This window comes from Gouania willdenowi, chromosome 5, assembly GCF_900634775.1.
Source record: "Gouania willdenowi chromosome 5, fGouWil2.1, whole genome shotgun sequence".
NCBI classification, from domain to species: Eukaryota; Metazoa; Chordata; class Actinopteri; order Blenniiformes; family Gobiesocidae; genus Gouania; species Gouania willdenowi.
Window position 1 is genome coordinate 16352665 of NC_041048.1, and position 18505 is coordinate 16371169.

Consider the following 18505-nt stretch of genomic DNA (forward strand, 5'->3'; position numbering starts at 1 on the left):
CATTTTTAAGTCCAACTGGTTGTTTGGATGAAGCGGCTTCAATAATCTAATCCCTAAACTTGCACTAAGTATCTGGAGCCAAATGTGTCTTATCCATTGTGAATAAACTAGATTTTTGTATTGAAATTCCAGTTTGTAGTTCTCAGTGAAGAGTGCTGTGTCACATACTGTACTTGTCATATATTCCCTTCTTCTTGTTTCTTTTTGAAGTGTGAAATGTGTTTCCTTTTCAGTGACGGGCACATAAATCAAACAATTCTAGTCCGAGTGTCTGTCAGCAAAAAAAAAAAGAAGCTGTTGCTTGTATCATTTTACCCTCCTTGCACACAGAATACATTTTAAATCTCAAACATTATCTCATCTCGGACCTCATGCTGTTGAAAGCTATCATTTTACATCAACAAGTGTGAGATATGAAAACAAGGACGTATTCATACTCGGTGTTAAACAGCAAACCCAAGGACAAGGTCAGAATATGGTTCTGAATGTGTGATTCCGGGTGAAATTTTGAATAACGAGCAAACCTGAAACTTTTTTGTTCACTGATTAATAAGAGGAAGATAGGCACAAGCAGATACCCGCAACCCTGAAAAGGAGCAAGCAGTTTGGAAAATGGATGGATGGATATTTGGTAAGAAACACAAGGGTCATTCCATGTCATTTCAACAAATGCCTCACGCACTTTGGTCAAAAAAAAAATCTGAATTTACACCAATTGTTCTGTGACTATTCAATAGGCATACTGTACATTTTTAGTTTGATTGAATTAACACTTTTTGTGTCATTATTTTTCTTCCATTTTCAGCTTCCAATATCTCAGGAACTACACCACGAAACGGAAATTTGGTCTCGTAACAGCTCCACCTACTTTCTTAGAATATACAAAAATATCTGCTATACATCCTATCTGGTGGACATTCCAGCCCCTCAAAATTGGAAAAAGGTTTGTTCTCCCTGTAATTGTTTCTACATATACTAGTGTTGTGTTCAAGACCGCACTATCCGAGACCAAGACTTGCCCGAGACCAGAATGCACCGAGACCAAGACAAGACCAAGACTTTCGGGAGCCGAGACCGAGTCAAGACCAAGACCGAGACAAGCCGAGACCAAGACCAAGACCAAGACCATAAACATTTTTTTTTCAATTTAAAAAAATATATAAATAAATAAAATTATGACAAGGTTCAACAGTTAAATAACATCTCTCTTTAATTTTAGTTTATTTTAAATACATTTGACGGACAAAAAAGGTGCCTGCAAAAAATTAACTAAAATATTAAAACTACTACTGCTACTGATAAATTCACAATTATTCTACATATTTGAAAACAAGATTTTTATGTCAGCTGAATGTACAGCAAGTGTTTAAAAGCATTTCTGCCAAGAAATAATGATTCTTGATTCTGATTCTTTCAGTTGTTCAGGTTTAACAGGTCACAGATTTCACAAGATAATTTTTTAGTTTGAAAAAGCCTTTACACAGGTTATTTTTATTAATTCACTTAGTTGATATAGTTTAATTTGGTTGCTGTAATGTAACTATTATATTCAATTAACAAAGGTTTCCAGCTGTAACTGTAAAAGTGAAACTTTCTGAAATAAAACTACAAACAAGTTGTCATCAGTGTAAAAAACATAGAGCTACAGGTAGATGTGAAACTAAATAAAACAAACTCAACCCCTGGAACAGTCGTGTGACAAATTAATCAATTGTTCTTGTTGAGAATTATTATTATTATTCTGGAAACAGAAACTATAAAAAATAATTATATTGTGAACCTGTTTATATTGTGGGGAACATATTGTATACATACATGTAATTGGAGTCTAAAGACACAAAAAAAAACACCACTTTAAAAGATAATAGATTAATATAAGACCTCTTTACAGTTATTTGACTCATTCTGTGATGCGCGGCGATGACGCGCTGGTGACGACATAATCCAAGATGGCGGCGGCCCAGACTACAGCCGATATTATGTAATAAAGCCTTAAAAGACATGGATATAATGAAAAGAGTGGATGGACAGATGCATAAACATGCAGACTTTCAAACGGACACACAAGGACTTATTAAACACACACGGACTTATTAAACACACACGGACCTCAGTAAACACGGTAAAAGGAACAGGCTTTACCGCTCGGCTGGCACTAGGACCCAGAAGCAGAGTAAGTGCGTCCTCTATCCAGCCTTCACAGACTGTAATATTATCAGTTTATCATTTTACCAGTTGTTAGAGCTACTGTCTTTACCAGGGAGATGATATTTATTCATGGTGATTGTTTTCTGGAGTTTTACTGGGATTTTTACCGGTGATTAGTTCATATCTCCCTTCTGCTCCGCGGTCCAAACTGACACCGCAGCCACACACACAGTCACATTAAGGAAGGTTGTGGTCATTATACGGGGTGGATTAAATAATGAATAAAGGATTGTTTTATCCCGTTCTTCTCCGTGTTATTATCACATTATAAAAAAGGTTAAAAATAGCAGGAATTAGTGCTGGTCTCGAACGGTCTTGACGGAAAATCCCGAGTCCGGGCAGCCCGAGTCCAAGACAAGACCGAGTCAAAATGCTTCAGAGACCGAGACAAGACCAAGACCTTTAAAATTTGGTCTTGAGACCAAGACCGGTCTTGACCACCCCAACACTAACATATACTGTTCAAATCACTCATAATTTGTCAAATATATGCATTTGTTCTTGAGTGACAGGCTCTTGAAATCCAAAAAAATAGTTTTTTTACTATTTTCATCGGCCCTTGAGCTGAACATAGGGAATCATTAATTTATTAAACTGATCCAGAATCAGTATATTGATTCGAATGCCCTCCAATATGTATTCACTTGTTCCTTATTCCATTTCCGATATTTCTTGAGAATGTAATCTAAATCACTTTATTATATTTTGAGTTAGAAAGTTCACAAACAACAAACAAACAAAAAATGAATACGCGCCACCAATAACAAAACCTCTTTGGCGACACTTTGAGTCAAGAGTTGGTGTTTTCTTTTTTTTGTTAGTCAGTTTCTTGATTTTTCTTAATTTAAAAACAAGCAAAGGCATACTTATAATATGCTTTTATCTAATTAAACTTAATGTTTTCTCAATTTATTATTTCCTACGTTTGGTTTCATGAAGTAATCATTTTATATTATTTCAGGTAATGCAAGATCTGAAGGCCAAGTAATAAAGAGATTTAAATGATCTGCAGTGAAAACTCTACAGAGTCCATGCAATTGCGCTTTATTCATGATAAAAATAACTGAGTAAATGTATGCCCAGAACTATGTAAAGTATTCTAAATGTAGGTTCACAAGGTATTAATAATGATCATTCAAAGTGACGGGAGAAGAATCTGGAACAGTGGGGTATAGGGAGAAGTCATGAAATGTGAGTTATTTGCAGGGGTCTCCCTTCCAGGGAATGCTCCATTTATCATTGTCCCAGTGATGGGAGCTCTCCGGCACAATTACGCTTTCTGTCCAATTGCCCGCAGAGGCTGAAAGAGAGATGGGAAGATCTCTCCTGAATAAACCAACGCGTTTGTCACGGCTGACTGAAACAGCCAGGTCACATGAATGGTCGTACAACTGTGTGAATCAATTACAAAGTCTGTCCTCTCTCACTTTTAGGGGAGATTTGAGCTTTTCGAATGCGACACAATGCAAAAAAAATTTCATTTTGAACTCAAAGAACTTTACTTACATTTTTTGTCAAAACTTTCGAATTTAAATTGTTTGACACACAGCAATTAGAGGTTAGAGAGATTAATTATCCCATTCTTTTTGTTTATGGCCAGGGGAATTATTAATCAATGTACACATGCATCAAAAACCAATGGTCAGAATTAGAATCAGAAAAGCTTTAATCGCCAAGTACAGTTTAAAAACAATACAAGGAATGCGACTTGGTGGAAGGTGCAAAGAACATAAAACAAACAAGAAACACTATAATAATAATAAATATAAAGTATAAAGGATGGATATATACATATACAGTATACAAGTAAACGTCAGTGAAAGTCAGAGAGTTGATCTGCAGCAGCTTCCCCACAGGCTGCAGGCCATGTTTTACACTATTGTTTTTTAGTTGTATTTTTGGTAGAAAACTTCAAATAAATTTGTTGGAAAACAAAAATCAAAAGCCAGACACTGAAGGGGGCAGTGGGAGGGTGTGTGTGTGTGTGTGTGAGGGGGGGGGGGGGGGGGGGGGGGGGGTAAGTCGTATGACCTAGTTGGGAGAAACATCAGCCTGAGGCCTCCTTGGTGCTCTCCATGGCTTCATTTCTGGGGGTTTCTATTCTTTTCCTTCTTTGTTGCTAAACTCACTACTTTCTCTTTTTGTTTATTTTCACTCATTGAACACAACAGGCGAAGACGCGCCACACGCTACTGCTGATCATGCTTCAACGGGACTCACTTGAAGTAGTGGTGCTCTCTTGAGGTGCGGATCTTGGAGGAGTAGCGCTCGGCCAGCTTGTCCAGGCCTCTAGAGTACTCCAGCTGGAGCTCAGCCTTACGCCGGAAGAACTCCTGCAGGTCCTGCAGCAGCTGCAACCTGGAGTCGGACTGCTGCTCCAGACAACGGAACTGCTCCACCAGCTGGTTACGGATCTCTGCACATCAAAAGAGAAAGAGTGTCTAGATTAAAACGGGGGGCCTCACTGGGGGGAGCAGCTTACACACTGGGGCTTTATTTCGCCTGCCAAAAAATGCAGCAGGTCAGTATTATAACAACTGTCTTTCACAGGACATTGGAAAAAAAAAAACATTAGAAAATAAATTTATAAGGACATCTCCAAGCACAACCAAAAAAAAGAACAAAGTCATCATCATTGGATAAACCACATTGTCAAAGTCTGTTTGTCTTCACATGCATGTCCTTGTTATACATGCAGTGGAAAGGAGCAAGTGTGGGGGTGTCTAAATGCTGGGATAGCAACGTGCATGTGAGATGCATGTCTGATGATTGCAGCAGACAGCACGGAAAATATAAAAATAGGTCAGCTTCTCAAAATGTAATGTGCTGCTGTGTGAGCCAGCACACTAGCTATTCCTTAAAATTCAAAAGCCTTCTTTGGGTTGAAAAGAATGCTGCCCCTGTTTGTGTTCTAAATCAGGGCATTTCTTACTGCTCATGGTCTGCCTACAAAGAAAATCAGAAAGCAATAATTGAAGTGTATTTGAAGGGCCTTTTTTATTTTTAACTTTAGCAAAATACAGTATATGATAGGTGTGTCCCGATCTGATATCGATATCGGTCCGATATCAGCCTGAAAACGAATATCGGATTCAAATTTCCGATTTAGTTTATTTTTTTGCAATTCATTCTTTATTTATTTTATTCAATTGTAGAATACTGTAGATCTTATGTTGAAGGTTGACATTTATGTAACCAATTGGTTAATAATAAATGGGTCAGTTTTTCTCATACCTACTGTTGCTGACTATTGTTTTCTGATGATAAAAAAGTAATAAAAGTATGTATGATTCATGCTAATATCGTATCGGATCAATATCGGCATCGGCTGATAAGCAAGGCTGCAATATCAGTATATCGGAAATGAAAAAGTTGTATCAGGACATCCCTAGTATATGACTATTACAATATCCAATAAAAATGCTTAGAGTGGAAAATGATAGATAGATAGATAGATAGATAGATAGATAGATAGATAGATAGATAGATAGATAGATAGATAGATAGATAGATAGATAGATAGAATTTATCGTCATTCACACCATAGGCGCATACAAGCAGTGATAAAGTGCACAGGATCAGTGTTATTGCACTTGGTTTGTGATAAGTTATAGATTATTGCACTGTAATTTGGTTAGATTTATTGCAATATATAATATTAATACATTATTATATTTTCTATTGCATCTAAAGTATGTGAAAAATTTGACAGATGACAGCCCAGAATTAAATAATATGATATATTTGAACAATTACTAATGCTCACAGTAAAATACCCACGTTTAGTTGAGTGATCAAACAAGCTAGAAGCAACTCCAACTTTAATCATCTTTTTTTTTTTTTATCGCAGCACACCCAAATTCCATTTTTCCCAATCTGAACACACCATATCCAAAGCACATAGTTTGTCACACACAATGCTAACCAGAGATATTTTTAGATCCTACAATTACGTGCGAGTCAAACAAAGATTCTCTCAGAATAAAGAAGCAGTTGTGCAACATTGAAATGTCTGAAATTCCCTTTTATGACAGGCCATGACAACCATGCATTATGATTCCTAAGCAGTGGAAAAAGAATCAAGTGCGATTGTGTCAATGGAGAAGATTTCCCAATCAAATAAGGTGTCATTTTGTACACCTCTAAATGCTGTTCCTGTATCCCGAATAAAGGTTGTCTCCCACAATGTTTGGGATTATGTGAGTGAAAACATGAATGAGTGAGAGGAGGGGGTAAATATCAAGTCTTGTTATCAGGACATGTTCCCCTTGTGTCCCCCACAGTTGCCTGGTTACATGCCTCTGGAGGCATTTCAGTGAGAGCGGGCCAGTTCCCTGTTCTGACAGTCACAACAGTCAGTCTGTTTAGCATAATGGTCAAGGACAAGGGCAATGTGCTCTGCCTTTAAAATATGCAGCAAACAGCATTGCAGAGGTACTAATGATGGATGTAAATGAGATAAACACCATTGGACAAAAACCAAACAAACACTTAGTGTATTTAAACTGCAAAATATAAGAAACATATTAAGTAAAGTAAACCTACTCATTGGATTTGTTGGGTTTTATGTTGAACATTAAGTAATATTTGAATTTGCTCCCATGCTTTGAAGTGTTGCCTCTATGGATTTGTGCAATGCAGTGCACTTGATGAATGATTCAATCTTTTCCAGAGTAACACATGGTTACAAAGAGGCCAGAAATAGTTCTGTAGACGTGCACGTAAAACTCAATCTAAAATATTAATATGAAGAACACTCCATATTTGTTTGCATTGTAAAACAGTGCACGGCAAAATGTGGGTTCTAAACATGCGTTTAGCTAAATTAATTGTTTCCGTAGACAGAGGTGATAATACTGTAAATGCACATTTAACAGCAACATGATGTAGTTTTTAAAAACATTACAATATAAACTATAATAACACCACTTTCTAGGGGTGTTCCATTGCACTTTTTTACTTCTGATATGATACCAATATAAGCACAAATGATTCATACTTTTATTATTTATTTTAAATGGTGGAAAAGGCTTAATCTAGTGATACTGCTTAATTTTTTTTATTTATTTTTTTTATAATTATTAACCAATAGGTCACATACATTTTTTATTCTAAACATAAGAATATTAGATTAAACAAGTTCTGTTGAACTACGGCCGGCCCCGCGAAACATCTCCGTGCCAAATAGCACGTACCACGTTCCCGAGAATTCAGTCAAATGACTTGGTTCCAGAGAGTAAAACAAATAAAATTGTAATCTACGGTGAATTGCCTTTGAAACGATATATCACACGACTATGTTTAGATAAATTTAGAAATTACCGGAAAAGGGGGTGGGCCCTCAGGCCCCCATCAACCCCCTCCCTTTCAAAAAGGTCTCAGAGAGGCTCTTGACATCCGCTCATAGAATATCCATGTCAAATTACAGCCCAATTCAACAAGCATTAACGGAGAAGTAGTCATTTGAAAAATGAGGCCCCCAGGAGCCCCAGGGGCCCATACAAAGTAATGAGCCCCATTCATATATTGGTATGTGTTAATGATTTGGTACCACCAACTGTCGCAATCTTTGAGCCACAAACAAATGAGAAAACGACTTTAATGAAAATTGCCAAAAAAGGGGGCCCCTAATCAAATTGTGCGAGACATAATCATAATCTACATTGAATTACCTTTGAAACAATATATCACACGACTATGTGCCCATACATTTGGAAATTACTGGAAATATATATATATATATATACACATAGACACACACATACCCTTTACTAATATATGCACGTATATACGTAAAAATAAAATGAACAAAATTTACAAAATAAATTGAAAGTAAATAAATAAAATACACAGAATAAAAACTAAACACACACCATACCACCATGGTCCAAATTTTAATGCTGACTTTCCGCACAGAGCACACTCATGGTCCCAGTCCACATAATGTGCTAAACAGGAGAAGGAAACATTTGTCACTGTACTGTCGCCCAACAGTAAGGATTGTTAAGCCCATGCATCACTGCAGCATAAAGCACCAAATATCACACAATGAGGAGTCTTTGTTACCACAGAAACCTACTCAACCGTGATGAGTCTTGCTATTGCAATGGCCAGTGGCAGTCTCAGCGGCTGCGTCTGCAAGTTAGCTTTGCGTGGTCAGTCACATGGGAGCTAACCCGGTATGACATGTTGACATAATTTGGCATAAATCAAGGCTATGCTCTGTTAATGCTTGTCTTCTGGATATCATAATGACTTTACTGACACACACTCATTCCCCGTTTACTTTTATTTTCTTTGTCTCTGAGAAGTGAAATGTTTTGCCCCAAATTGTGTATTCTCTACATACTACACTGGCCCAACAGATTTCACTCCTCTGCACAATAGTAGCAACATCACATTATACAAACAGCATGACCAAAATGTCCTTGTGCTCCGTCTTCTTTTATTGTCCTCCCTAACTCCTTTTCCCTTGTATTGTCCCCCTCACTTTGGTGGAACACTGCTCTTTCTTTTTATATCTTGCCCCCTATTTAATGTCCAGTTAAATCTTCCTTAGTGAGGACTGGTGATGGTCATAATTACGCAATATAATAACATGTTTTATTTTTTGCAAGAATAAAAACATGCATAGCTGTAAGATGGCACTATGTAGTGTTAACCTCTGATGATATATACAGACATGGTAAAACAAAAAGAAGGAAAACACAACTGAAACCATAAGAAACATGATTGCACCTAAACAAGCAAACATTTAAATCATTTTTTATTTCATTAGAGGTTAATTATTATCATTTAATAACCTTCCTTAATAGTCATGGTCGGACTTTATTACCTACACATCAACCACTTGATTTAGAAATGACCTTAAACAGATCCACACATGGTGGAAAAAATGTATCAAATTATACATTTTAGTATTTTATGAATCGATATTGGGCCATTTAATGGAAAATCAATATAAATCGATTAATCTTTTATTTTTAACCTAGCCCTAAAATAAACATGTCCCATTTTCTTGGTGACAGAAGTTCCAGAGCTCCATGACTTTGCCTCTCATCGTGCACAGAGTACCCACTCGTGTCCTGAATAGCTAGGTAGTTTTTCAGCGCTTATCTCTCGATTGAAAACTATTCTTTGAATTTTCTCTTTGAATTTCTGTGTATCTTGTTTGCATCAATGGATCTTTTTGAAGAAGGCCCCTACCGTCCCATCAGGGTTCTGTTCATCATCATCACTCCGGTATATTTAAACATTTGTCATAACTACTAGCATATGGTTTCCTACAGAGTTAATGTCGCAATTGTGGCTGAACTCTTGAGACTACAGCAGAAGCACAAACTGCCTTATGAGGTATCACCTGTAGACAAGGCTTAACGTCTGTATGAAGACAGCAAAGGAACTAGAGTGTGAATCTCTGGGACTTTTAGCTTGAGAACTATGATGACAACAATGTTAAGCCTATTCTCAGCTTGGCAAGGAAGGTCAACAGCAGTGCGAGGATGAGAGACATCCAGCTGGAATCCCAAAGATTGCTTAGCACTCCAGAGCTCATGCCTTCTGAGTTTAGGTGAGTTACATTTGACAGACAGACATTCAAAATTTAAAGACCTGTAGTTGTGCTGGTTTTCTGTGTCCTTGTGGTGGTTTGAAGATAACTTTATGATTCAATTTTGCAGCCCTCCAAAGATAATGAATGAGTCGAAGGTGATCGGTGAGACTCTCACTAAAAAACATCAGAAAGCCTCCTGCCCTGAACCTCTCCAATACCCACGAGATGTAGTTTTGGTCAAGGTTCAAAAAGGTGCTGCAGGTGCTCAGATGGTAATCAGATGAGATCTTCCATCATAGAGACTATTCGTCAAATCTGCCCTGAAGACATCAGACGGAAGATGGTCAACTCCTTTTCAGCACAGTTGCTAATCAATGAAGTTAACCTGGCAAGAGCCAGATTGATGTGTAGCCCTCCCTCTAACTCGAGTTCCCCACATTGATCTGGGTCTGTGTCTGGCAAATCCTTTCGGAATCAGGGAGGGACATGAACAGAATGCTTGTATCTGAAAGGCAAAGGCGAGAACAGCACAAGATGGATTCTGGTGTTTGTGAACACCAGGGAAATCCATCTTGCAGGTAAGGTTACACTGAAGTTACAGGCCAACAGTTCACTGCACTATTTCAGCCTCTTGCTCACCAAGAAGTTAATTAAAGAACTGAGAGCGACACCTATACTGGATACGGAGAAGAAGTCTTCCAGACTCCTTCACCTTTACCTGCATCTCTAATCTCTTTTGATGAAAATCTTTGCTCTTGTCCTAACAGAGGAACCTGAAGATCTCACAATGGATTCATTGCCTGATCATCCTGCCAAGATCCAGCACTCAGAGCTCCATCCACAACCAGGCAACAACATCACTGAAGTTGAAGCCCAACAGTTCTCTGCACTGTTTCAGCCTTAGGCTCAAGAAGTGGCTGTAAGCATGAGTGAAACCATTCCTATGCCAGTCTCCTCATCCACCACCTGTGATTTTCTCTTTTCTCTGATGGAGCGCCTGTTGCTGATGCTGAGGAACCTGAGGAAGTCATGTCTGATTCCCTTCCTGATTCTCCAGCCATCAGTCAGCACTCAGGCTCACTTCTGGATTCCATGTCTCACCCTGAGGACCCTGAGGCCCAAGTCAGCTTTGGTCTGAAGGACTACTGTACCATTGAAGAGTCAGCAGTGATAGTTGACGAGAAAAATCAGGGATATAGTGAGCAGAATTCTGAGTTCTGTAATGTGGCTTGTTAACGGGAAGGTCTGTGTTAGGACGCACTTAGAAATCTATCTAACTGTAATGTCATGCTGTTCTGAGAAGTAGTGAAAGCAGCTACTCCTAAAATTTGTATTTTATTACAAAGTAAGCTATAAAATAAAAATACATATCTATTGGTGATATTATAATTTTCTATATCGGTAAAACTGAAAACTTGACATATCTTGAATCTCTATATTTTGCCTAGACCTATTTCAAGCCGTTTTCTTCTTAATGATGTAAACACTTGACTGTGAGCATGCATCTATTAGCAGACAATGTCATACATGTTGCAAAGATCTAAGCAAGAGGGATATTGCTACCCGGTCATAATGCAACCTCAAACTTCACAATAGGATTAGTGAAGGCATTCTTTCATAATGATGAATACCCATAGAAGGGTGTGTCAACATGCCATCCATGGGATACATATGTTTAGTGAATGAGGTGGCCACAGGAGCACAACTGACAATAGAATCATGTTGTAGTGTTTTTTATGTATTTTATTCATTCTCGTTTGTGTCGGGGCCTCTAACAAAAGCTCTTGTGTCATATTTCATACACTATATTCTGATATCAAACTTTCTTACTTGTGATGCTGAAATGTGAAAAAAAACTACCAGTATCTACCTACCTAAACAATGCCACCCTATATCAAAATTATTTAAAGCCAGCTAAATATAACGCTTGTACAGCAAAGAAAAAGCAGAGTATAAAAGCATCGCATAATGACAGAACTTTAAACTTACAGTTTTAAAGTGTGAGAGGACTGTACCTATTGAAACACACAGATTTTTTTAAGACTATGTTACCCTGACCAACAGCAAAGTGGATAATTGTGCTGTGAAACACCTTATTTTACACTCAGTAGGTCTCCAAATAGATCAAATATAATTTAATATGATCTGACCAGCCGGTAGCTATACCAGTAGAACATATGAGGATAGCAGTTATTTAAAGGTGGATATATTAAGCTAGACTGACTATTATAAAAGTAACAGAAGCCTACTGGTAACATATTTTGTATAAACAGAGACAGATTTCGCAAACAACGTGAATGCATTCAATTTAGACAGGACGGTAATTAGTTGTTTTCCAACCGAAACACTTACTTGTGTGCCTAAATGTGTTACCATAGCATCAGACTCCAGTATCATTTAATCATTGCACAGTCAGCAATATTAGAGGCAAGTGTTGAGAGTAAGAATAAAGACACCAGTTTTAAAATTAACATTAAATGTTATCTTACAAGTTTTTTCCTAAAAGTGAGAGAGAGAAAAAATTGTAAAGCACTGTCAAAGCAACACAGCAAAACAGGAGGACAAAAAAAAAAAAACTAGTTTGTGTGAATGTCGTCTGCTCTCCTTCCTCACATATTTAACCACACCTCAAAATGAATGAAACCAATCATTCCATACAATGACAGGAATTTGTCCACCAGCCTTTTGGGACAATAGTAAATGTCTGACTTACTGAACGTCAACTTTTACATATTTGTTATTCTTTCAAGCGATTGAGCATTATCTAATTTCACAAAAAAAAAAAAAAAAACTGCACAGAAAACTTAGGTTTGTCAATTTACAAAAACACAGATATTGTAATTAGGTGTGAAGGAAACAATATTTGTATGGTTACAGGTTAATTAATGCATTAAAAGGAAGAAATTAAACAAATTTTATACATATTTATGGCCTCACAATTTTTGTGATTACAAAAAAAACAGAGGGAAATCACAGAATTAAATGTAAAAAAGCTCTATTTTTCATTGTAAATAAAGATACATAGTATTTTTTATATATAAGATTAGGCTGAATAATAAAATGAAAATTTTGGGGGGAGAAATCTAACATTATTTGTTACTAATCTACAGTATATGTGCAATTTAAGATAATATGTCTATATTCAAATACTACTAATTACTAGTATCACCAAAACAGGGATTACCTATATTGCATGCCTGATTAACCATTAATATTTGCACCACAATGTTAATCTATAAAAGTTTATTGAACAAAATGTGTAGTTTATGTAATCTAATTGGTATTCAACAAGACGTTTGGCAACCTGTACTCAATAGTAGAATAAAATCAAGTCAAACTGGTACTCGAAAGCTAAAAGCAAATAGTTAGCATCACTAAGCTAATGAGAATGTGATTTGTTTGTTATTTGGGTGTCATCTAAATTAAATTGTCAATCTATAGTCTTATAGCTTTCTAACATTTCTTTACAATCCTGCAAAACAAACCAAGTGGATGTTTAAAGCTCATCTACTGTGTTATACATTTGTGTTGAAAACTAGTGTTGTAAGTCAACAGTGTCAATTTAGTTGACTAAAGATTTTATTTTTTTTAAATCACAATAACTATAGACTATAGCTGTGTTTGATATGGCACACTAATGTACAATACGCTACAAAATCAATGAGTATATACTGTCTTAAGGCTGGGCAAAAAAAAAAATCGATTTAATCGATTATTCAAATTTGTAGATAAAAACAATTTTTTGTTTTGCAAATTCGAATTTAAATTATTATTTTTTTTTTTCCCACCACAGTTTTATATGTAGTTATCTGATTTCTTAATCAGAAAATTGAAGCTACTGTGAAGTTGCTGTTGCACTTTTGCTTAAACCTGGGTTAAAACTTGAAATTATTGAATGACAGAGCCTGATTTATTTTGTATTTTGGGATTGTTCTATGCATTTTAAGAGGACAATCACAGCAATAAAGTTGTACTTTTGAAAATATATCTGATCAATCAAATCAAAACTCGAATTTTTCTTTAGGCAAAATCGCCCAGCCCTATACTGTCTACTATATACTATAAATATGATTAGGATGGTTCCCAATGAAGTACACTTCCAAGTTTCCCAAGATGCATTTCGACCCTACAACGACAAAAGCCCAAAGCACACTAAGTGATTCTGAACGATTAACCTTAATTGCAATAATATTGAAGTTTTTACTACAGCGGTAACCTGACCTCAGATGCTGAGGTTTTTTCTTCCGTTTGCCAATCAGAAGTGCAGAGAACCGCCTTCCTGGGCTGCTGGCCAATCAGAGGTGGTTACAGAACGCGCGGTTGTATGCGCTGCAGCAAGTCTCTGAGTGCGCTAACAACTACTACACTAGGGCCCTATAAAATCTATGTTAACGGAATCACGGAATCAACAATTGAAACTGGAATCTACTGACAAAACTTCTGGTTAAGTTCAAAACAAATGCTCTATTTACAAAAGCATTAAAAGCTTGTGGAAGACAAGAAGAGATGCTTGAAAAGGGGATGTTTGTTTTTTAGCTTGAACCCAGGACGATTTTGCATTCCCTGAATGTCCGCTCGCAATGCATCATGGGGTGGTTGAGTAAGACTAGTGTGCCCACCGTGCATACTTAAAAAAGGTCCCTGATATAGTATACACTGGGGTATTTCTCACATACTCAATCTTTTCATATTATCTAATGTGAACGCACTGCATACTAATTTTGATGTCAAACTTAGTATAAGTCGTACATTAGTATTCCATTTCAAACGCAGCCTATGACTAATTAAACGTGAATGAAAACGATATCAAAATTTATAGCTATAAATATATAGCTATGTTTGTTGACTAATAAAAACTAAACTATATTGTTCACATGGAACAAAATCCAACCAGAACTACTTTTGGTGGGACAACCCAATAGGTCCAATAGGATCCAACTGGAACTAAGCTGATTGTTTTTGCGGTTGTAAGACGTCCAATAACCGAGAGGCTAGGGGTTTGAATCCCATTCTAGCCAAGTCAATGTCGTTGTGTCCTTGGGCAAGGCACTTTACCCACATTGCCTTGTATGAATGTGGTGTTTGAGTGAGTGTTGGTGGTGGTCAGAGGGACCAATGGTTGACTATGGCAGCCTCACTTCTGTCAGTCAGCCCCAGGGCAGCTGTGGCTACAACAGTAGCTTACTAGCTTACTACCACTGTGTGTGGAGCGTTTTGAATGTCTATGAAAAGCGCTATATACAATCAAATTTAATATGATTAATATTTAAACTTATACTTAATGTTTTAGTCAACTATAAAAGATTTATTTGACTAAAATCCTAATGTCATTTAGTTGACTAAAACTAATAGTCCTGTTGACTACATTTTGTCAAAAAAACAAGCTGCATTTTAGTCAAAAGACTAGGACTAAATTAAAATTTGCTTTTAAAATTATCACTGGAAGTTACCTCCTAAAAAGTATGTTATTCATTTGTTCTCTCCAACACCAAGCAGTGAAAGATGTAAAAAATTAATTCGGGATTGAGATGTTGAGGTAAAAAAAAGCGTGAGAAGAAGAAGACAACCCAACCCTATAGATTACAGGCAATCTTCACACAGCAGCCCTGTTTCTGACTCTCCCTGTCTTCCCTGTGGGTGGTTTATCCAGTCACATATTTAGCCGCAGACAGTAAAACCCTTTCACAGTTTATAATTCATACTGACAACATGCATTATGTATGTATGTATGGGCTTTCTGAAGCATTGGCTCTGTGACCTTTTTAAGCATTCACTTTCTCTACTTATTACAATGTGTCCATGAGCGTCACTCCCACCAATTCATGATATCTTTAAGATGGTCACCAAAATGTGCTTTTATGTGTGGAGCAGATGTGTTTTGTTTTTTAAAAAGCTGAGTAAATTCTATATGAAAGTGTTTATGGAGACGGTATAGATCAGCGGTGTCAAACTCATTTTAGTTCAGGGGCCAAATACGGATCAGTCTGATTTCGAGTGGACCGCAGATTTTAGATGAGGAAAAAAAAAACAATAACTTTAACATCATTGTGCTCTAGTTTTCCATATCAGTTCAATTCACTTAAAAAATATAGCTTTAGCTACCAATTTTTGTGTCATTTAGAGTAAACTTGTGAAATTGTTTGTGAGACATTGCAAGATTTGTGTCAAAATGGAGAAATCTTTCCACAATTTGCATTTAAAAATGACTGCATTCATGTGATTTAAACCAGGGGTTCTCAACTGGTCTCAGCCTGGAACCCACGTTAAGAATTCAACCAACCAAATTTGTACTGTATACTATTTAAAAAAAAAAAAAAAAAAATCAATATATTTTCCTGTGTAACATGCTTTTCACAGCATGCCTATCAAAAGAAAAGTTCCTATCAAAAATAAAAGACGAGTCCAACGTGAGAGACATTAAGTATTTATTTATTTTTGGCCAGCTGCCCGCGACCCACCCAGTACAGGTCCGAGACCCACTTTTGGGTCCCGACCCATCAGTTGAGACTCATTGATTGAAACAAAGGGGAAAAAATACAAACTACTAAAAAATATTGTGGCGTTTTATTAAATTGGCAAATTGGAGATATCTACAACTGGATTTAGGGGTAATTTACACAATAACTCATGTTTTCTATTTCATTTTTACTCTCTCTTGGAGGCCCGAATTGTGTGCTCTAAAGGGCCGGATTTGGCCCGCGGGCCTTGAGTTTGACACTTGTGGTATAGATCCATTTTTAAGAGCATTTTACCAAATAGCAGCCTGACTTTGACACACATTGGGGAGCTGCAGCAGCTCATACATGGCTAGGCATGCCATGGCGCGCGCGCACACACACACACACACACACACACACACACACACACACACACACACACACACACACACACACACACACAATACTGAAAAAACCGGTTCACCAAAATGTCATCTTCAAGACGCCAAATTAAAGAGTTAACCTCATCCGACATGAATATAAGAGATCCAAGGGCATGTCATGTGTGAGGTTAAATAAATATCCCCTAACCACACCATGTATCCCACCCTGCAGCATTTGCGCTCAGAAAACCATGAAAAAGGTTTGTGTTAAAGTTACGCAATGGTGCACTTCACAGAGTGAATAACAATAAGAGCAGGCCTTATATACAGCACCAACCTTTCACTTGTGTCTCATATTCAGCTATTATCTCTTTGTCCTTCTTGACTTTGGCCTGATGTGACATTTCTGGAGAGGGAGCAGTTCGATCCCCGGGCAGGAGTCAGAGTCTGCGGCCAAAACAACAACGTCCTAGCCCGTCCCCTCGGTCCTACGCCAACACTGGGAGCAACGATCAGATGCCAAACATTGGAGGCAACTTGAATCAACGCACCGTCACCACAAGCGTCGTGCTGCGTTTAAACGGCGACGTCGATGTAAAAGTGCATAGTGATCTCCACGGCCACTCCTTTACACCGATGCTGTGCTGCGTAAATGGAGGATGTCTGCAGCGCATTGCACACAGGAATCACTCGGTAAGGCACCGCTACTGCGGCTAGGGTGATAATAGCATGAGGGCTTCTTCTTCTTCTTCTTCCTTTTCTTCTTCTTCTTCTTCTTCTACTGCTCTGCTCAGTCTTCCTGCAAGTTCAACGGTGTTGCAGAAAAGGCTGAATGGATGTGAGAGTCCACGGCAGACTCCGCCCACACCCCTCTATTCCCCCCGCCCACACACACACGCACACTTTTCCTCTCTATGGATGATTTCAGATTCCCCCGAGAAACCAAATTAAAACCCTGGCCGATAACACACACACACATACACATACACACTCACACTAGGGTTGGGCGATATGCACCAAAACATATAGATATTAATTCTCAAGATGGCGAAATTCGATATAAATCTCGATATTTTTAACAGGTGATACTAAAACCAAGAAAAATCCCGTGTCACGGACTGAGTTTACCTCCGTACTTGGATTGTCTTACAATTTCAGTACGTGAACTGCTACGTACTGAGATGTACCCGTGCTGGAATTGCCATGTGCAATGTCATACAGAGATTGCTGTACTGATTTTTAAAAAAAATAAATAAAAAAAATCAGTAGATAATCGATAAAAAAAAATATAATTATCATTAACAGATTGCTAATTTATAGGAATACAACAGCTTAATGTGGTAAAATTACATTGGGTTAACTGTTATTTATTGCAATGTATATTATAATAATAATGTTTTTTGGAAAATAAGTTATTCCTTTTCATATTGAGTTTTATTAAAATCATGTTTTTATGGAGAATAAACTGTATTGACATTGCTGCATGAGACACTATGACTTTACTCAACGTGTTGACTGAGATTGTCACTCACTCAGCACGGCAGAAGTAGCAAAAATCACAGCGGAACTAGCAAAAATTAATTTTCCGGTGGTGCGCATGCTCATAATCGATCTCAGTACGAGGTAAACTCAGTCCGTAAAATTGGTTCGTAATGTTTTTTGAATATTTTTTTTAAAATTTTGAAATACTTTATTAATCCATCCATCCATCCATTTTCAGACCCGCTTGTTCCTGTTTTTCAAGGTCGCTGTACTTTTTTATTTTTACACTCTGTTATTTTAGGGACATGCTTCTCACGTGTCACCAAGTTTATCATTCTACCTGTTGTTAGAGCTACTGAACTTTACCAGGGACCAAATATTTCTTCCTGGTTATTGTTTCATTGGGCTTTATTTACCGACGATTAGTTCCTACTGCACTGAAA

General features: G+C 37.3%; 1 protein-coding gene across 4 annotated transcripts in view; it reads right to left on the reverse strand.

Moving 5' to 3' along the window:
• Positions 1-17430, reverse strand: part of LOC114462898 (SLIT-ROBO Rho GTPase-activating protein 3-like) — a 55124-nt gene extending 37694 nt beyond the window's left edge. For 3 of the 4 annotated variants that reach the window (XR_003674044.1, XM_028445985.1, XM_028445984.1), the window contains exons 1-2: positions 16918-17429; positions 4429-4624 (exon numbers count right to left, since the gene is read on the reverse strand). Coding sequence is in view for 3 of the 4 variants with exons in the window: in XM_028445985.1 (XP_028301786.1) it covers positions 4429-4624; positions 16918-16984 (263 nt within the window). In the remaining variant the exon portion in view is untranslated. Of the gene's footprint in view, positions 1-4428; positions 4625-16917 lie in introns of all 4 variants that reach the window. The other variant, XM_028445987.1, reaches the window with a different exon arrangement.
• Between the last annotated feature and the right edge of the window lie 1075 nt (positions 17431-18505).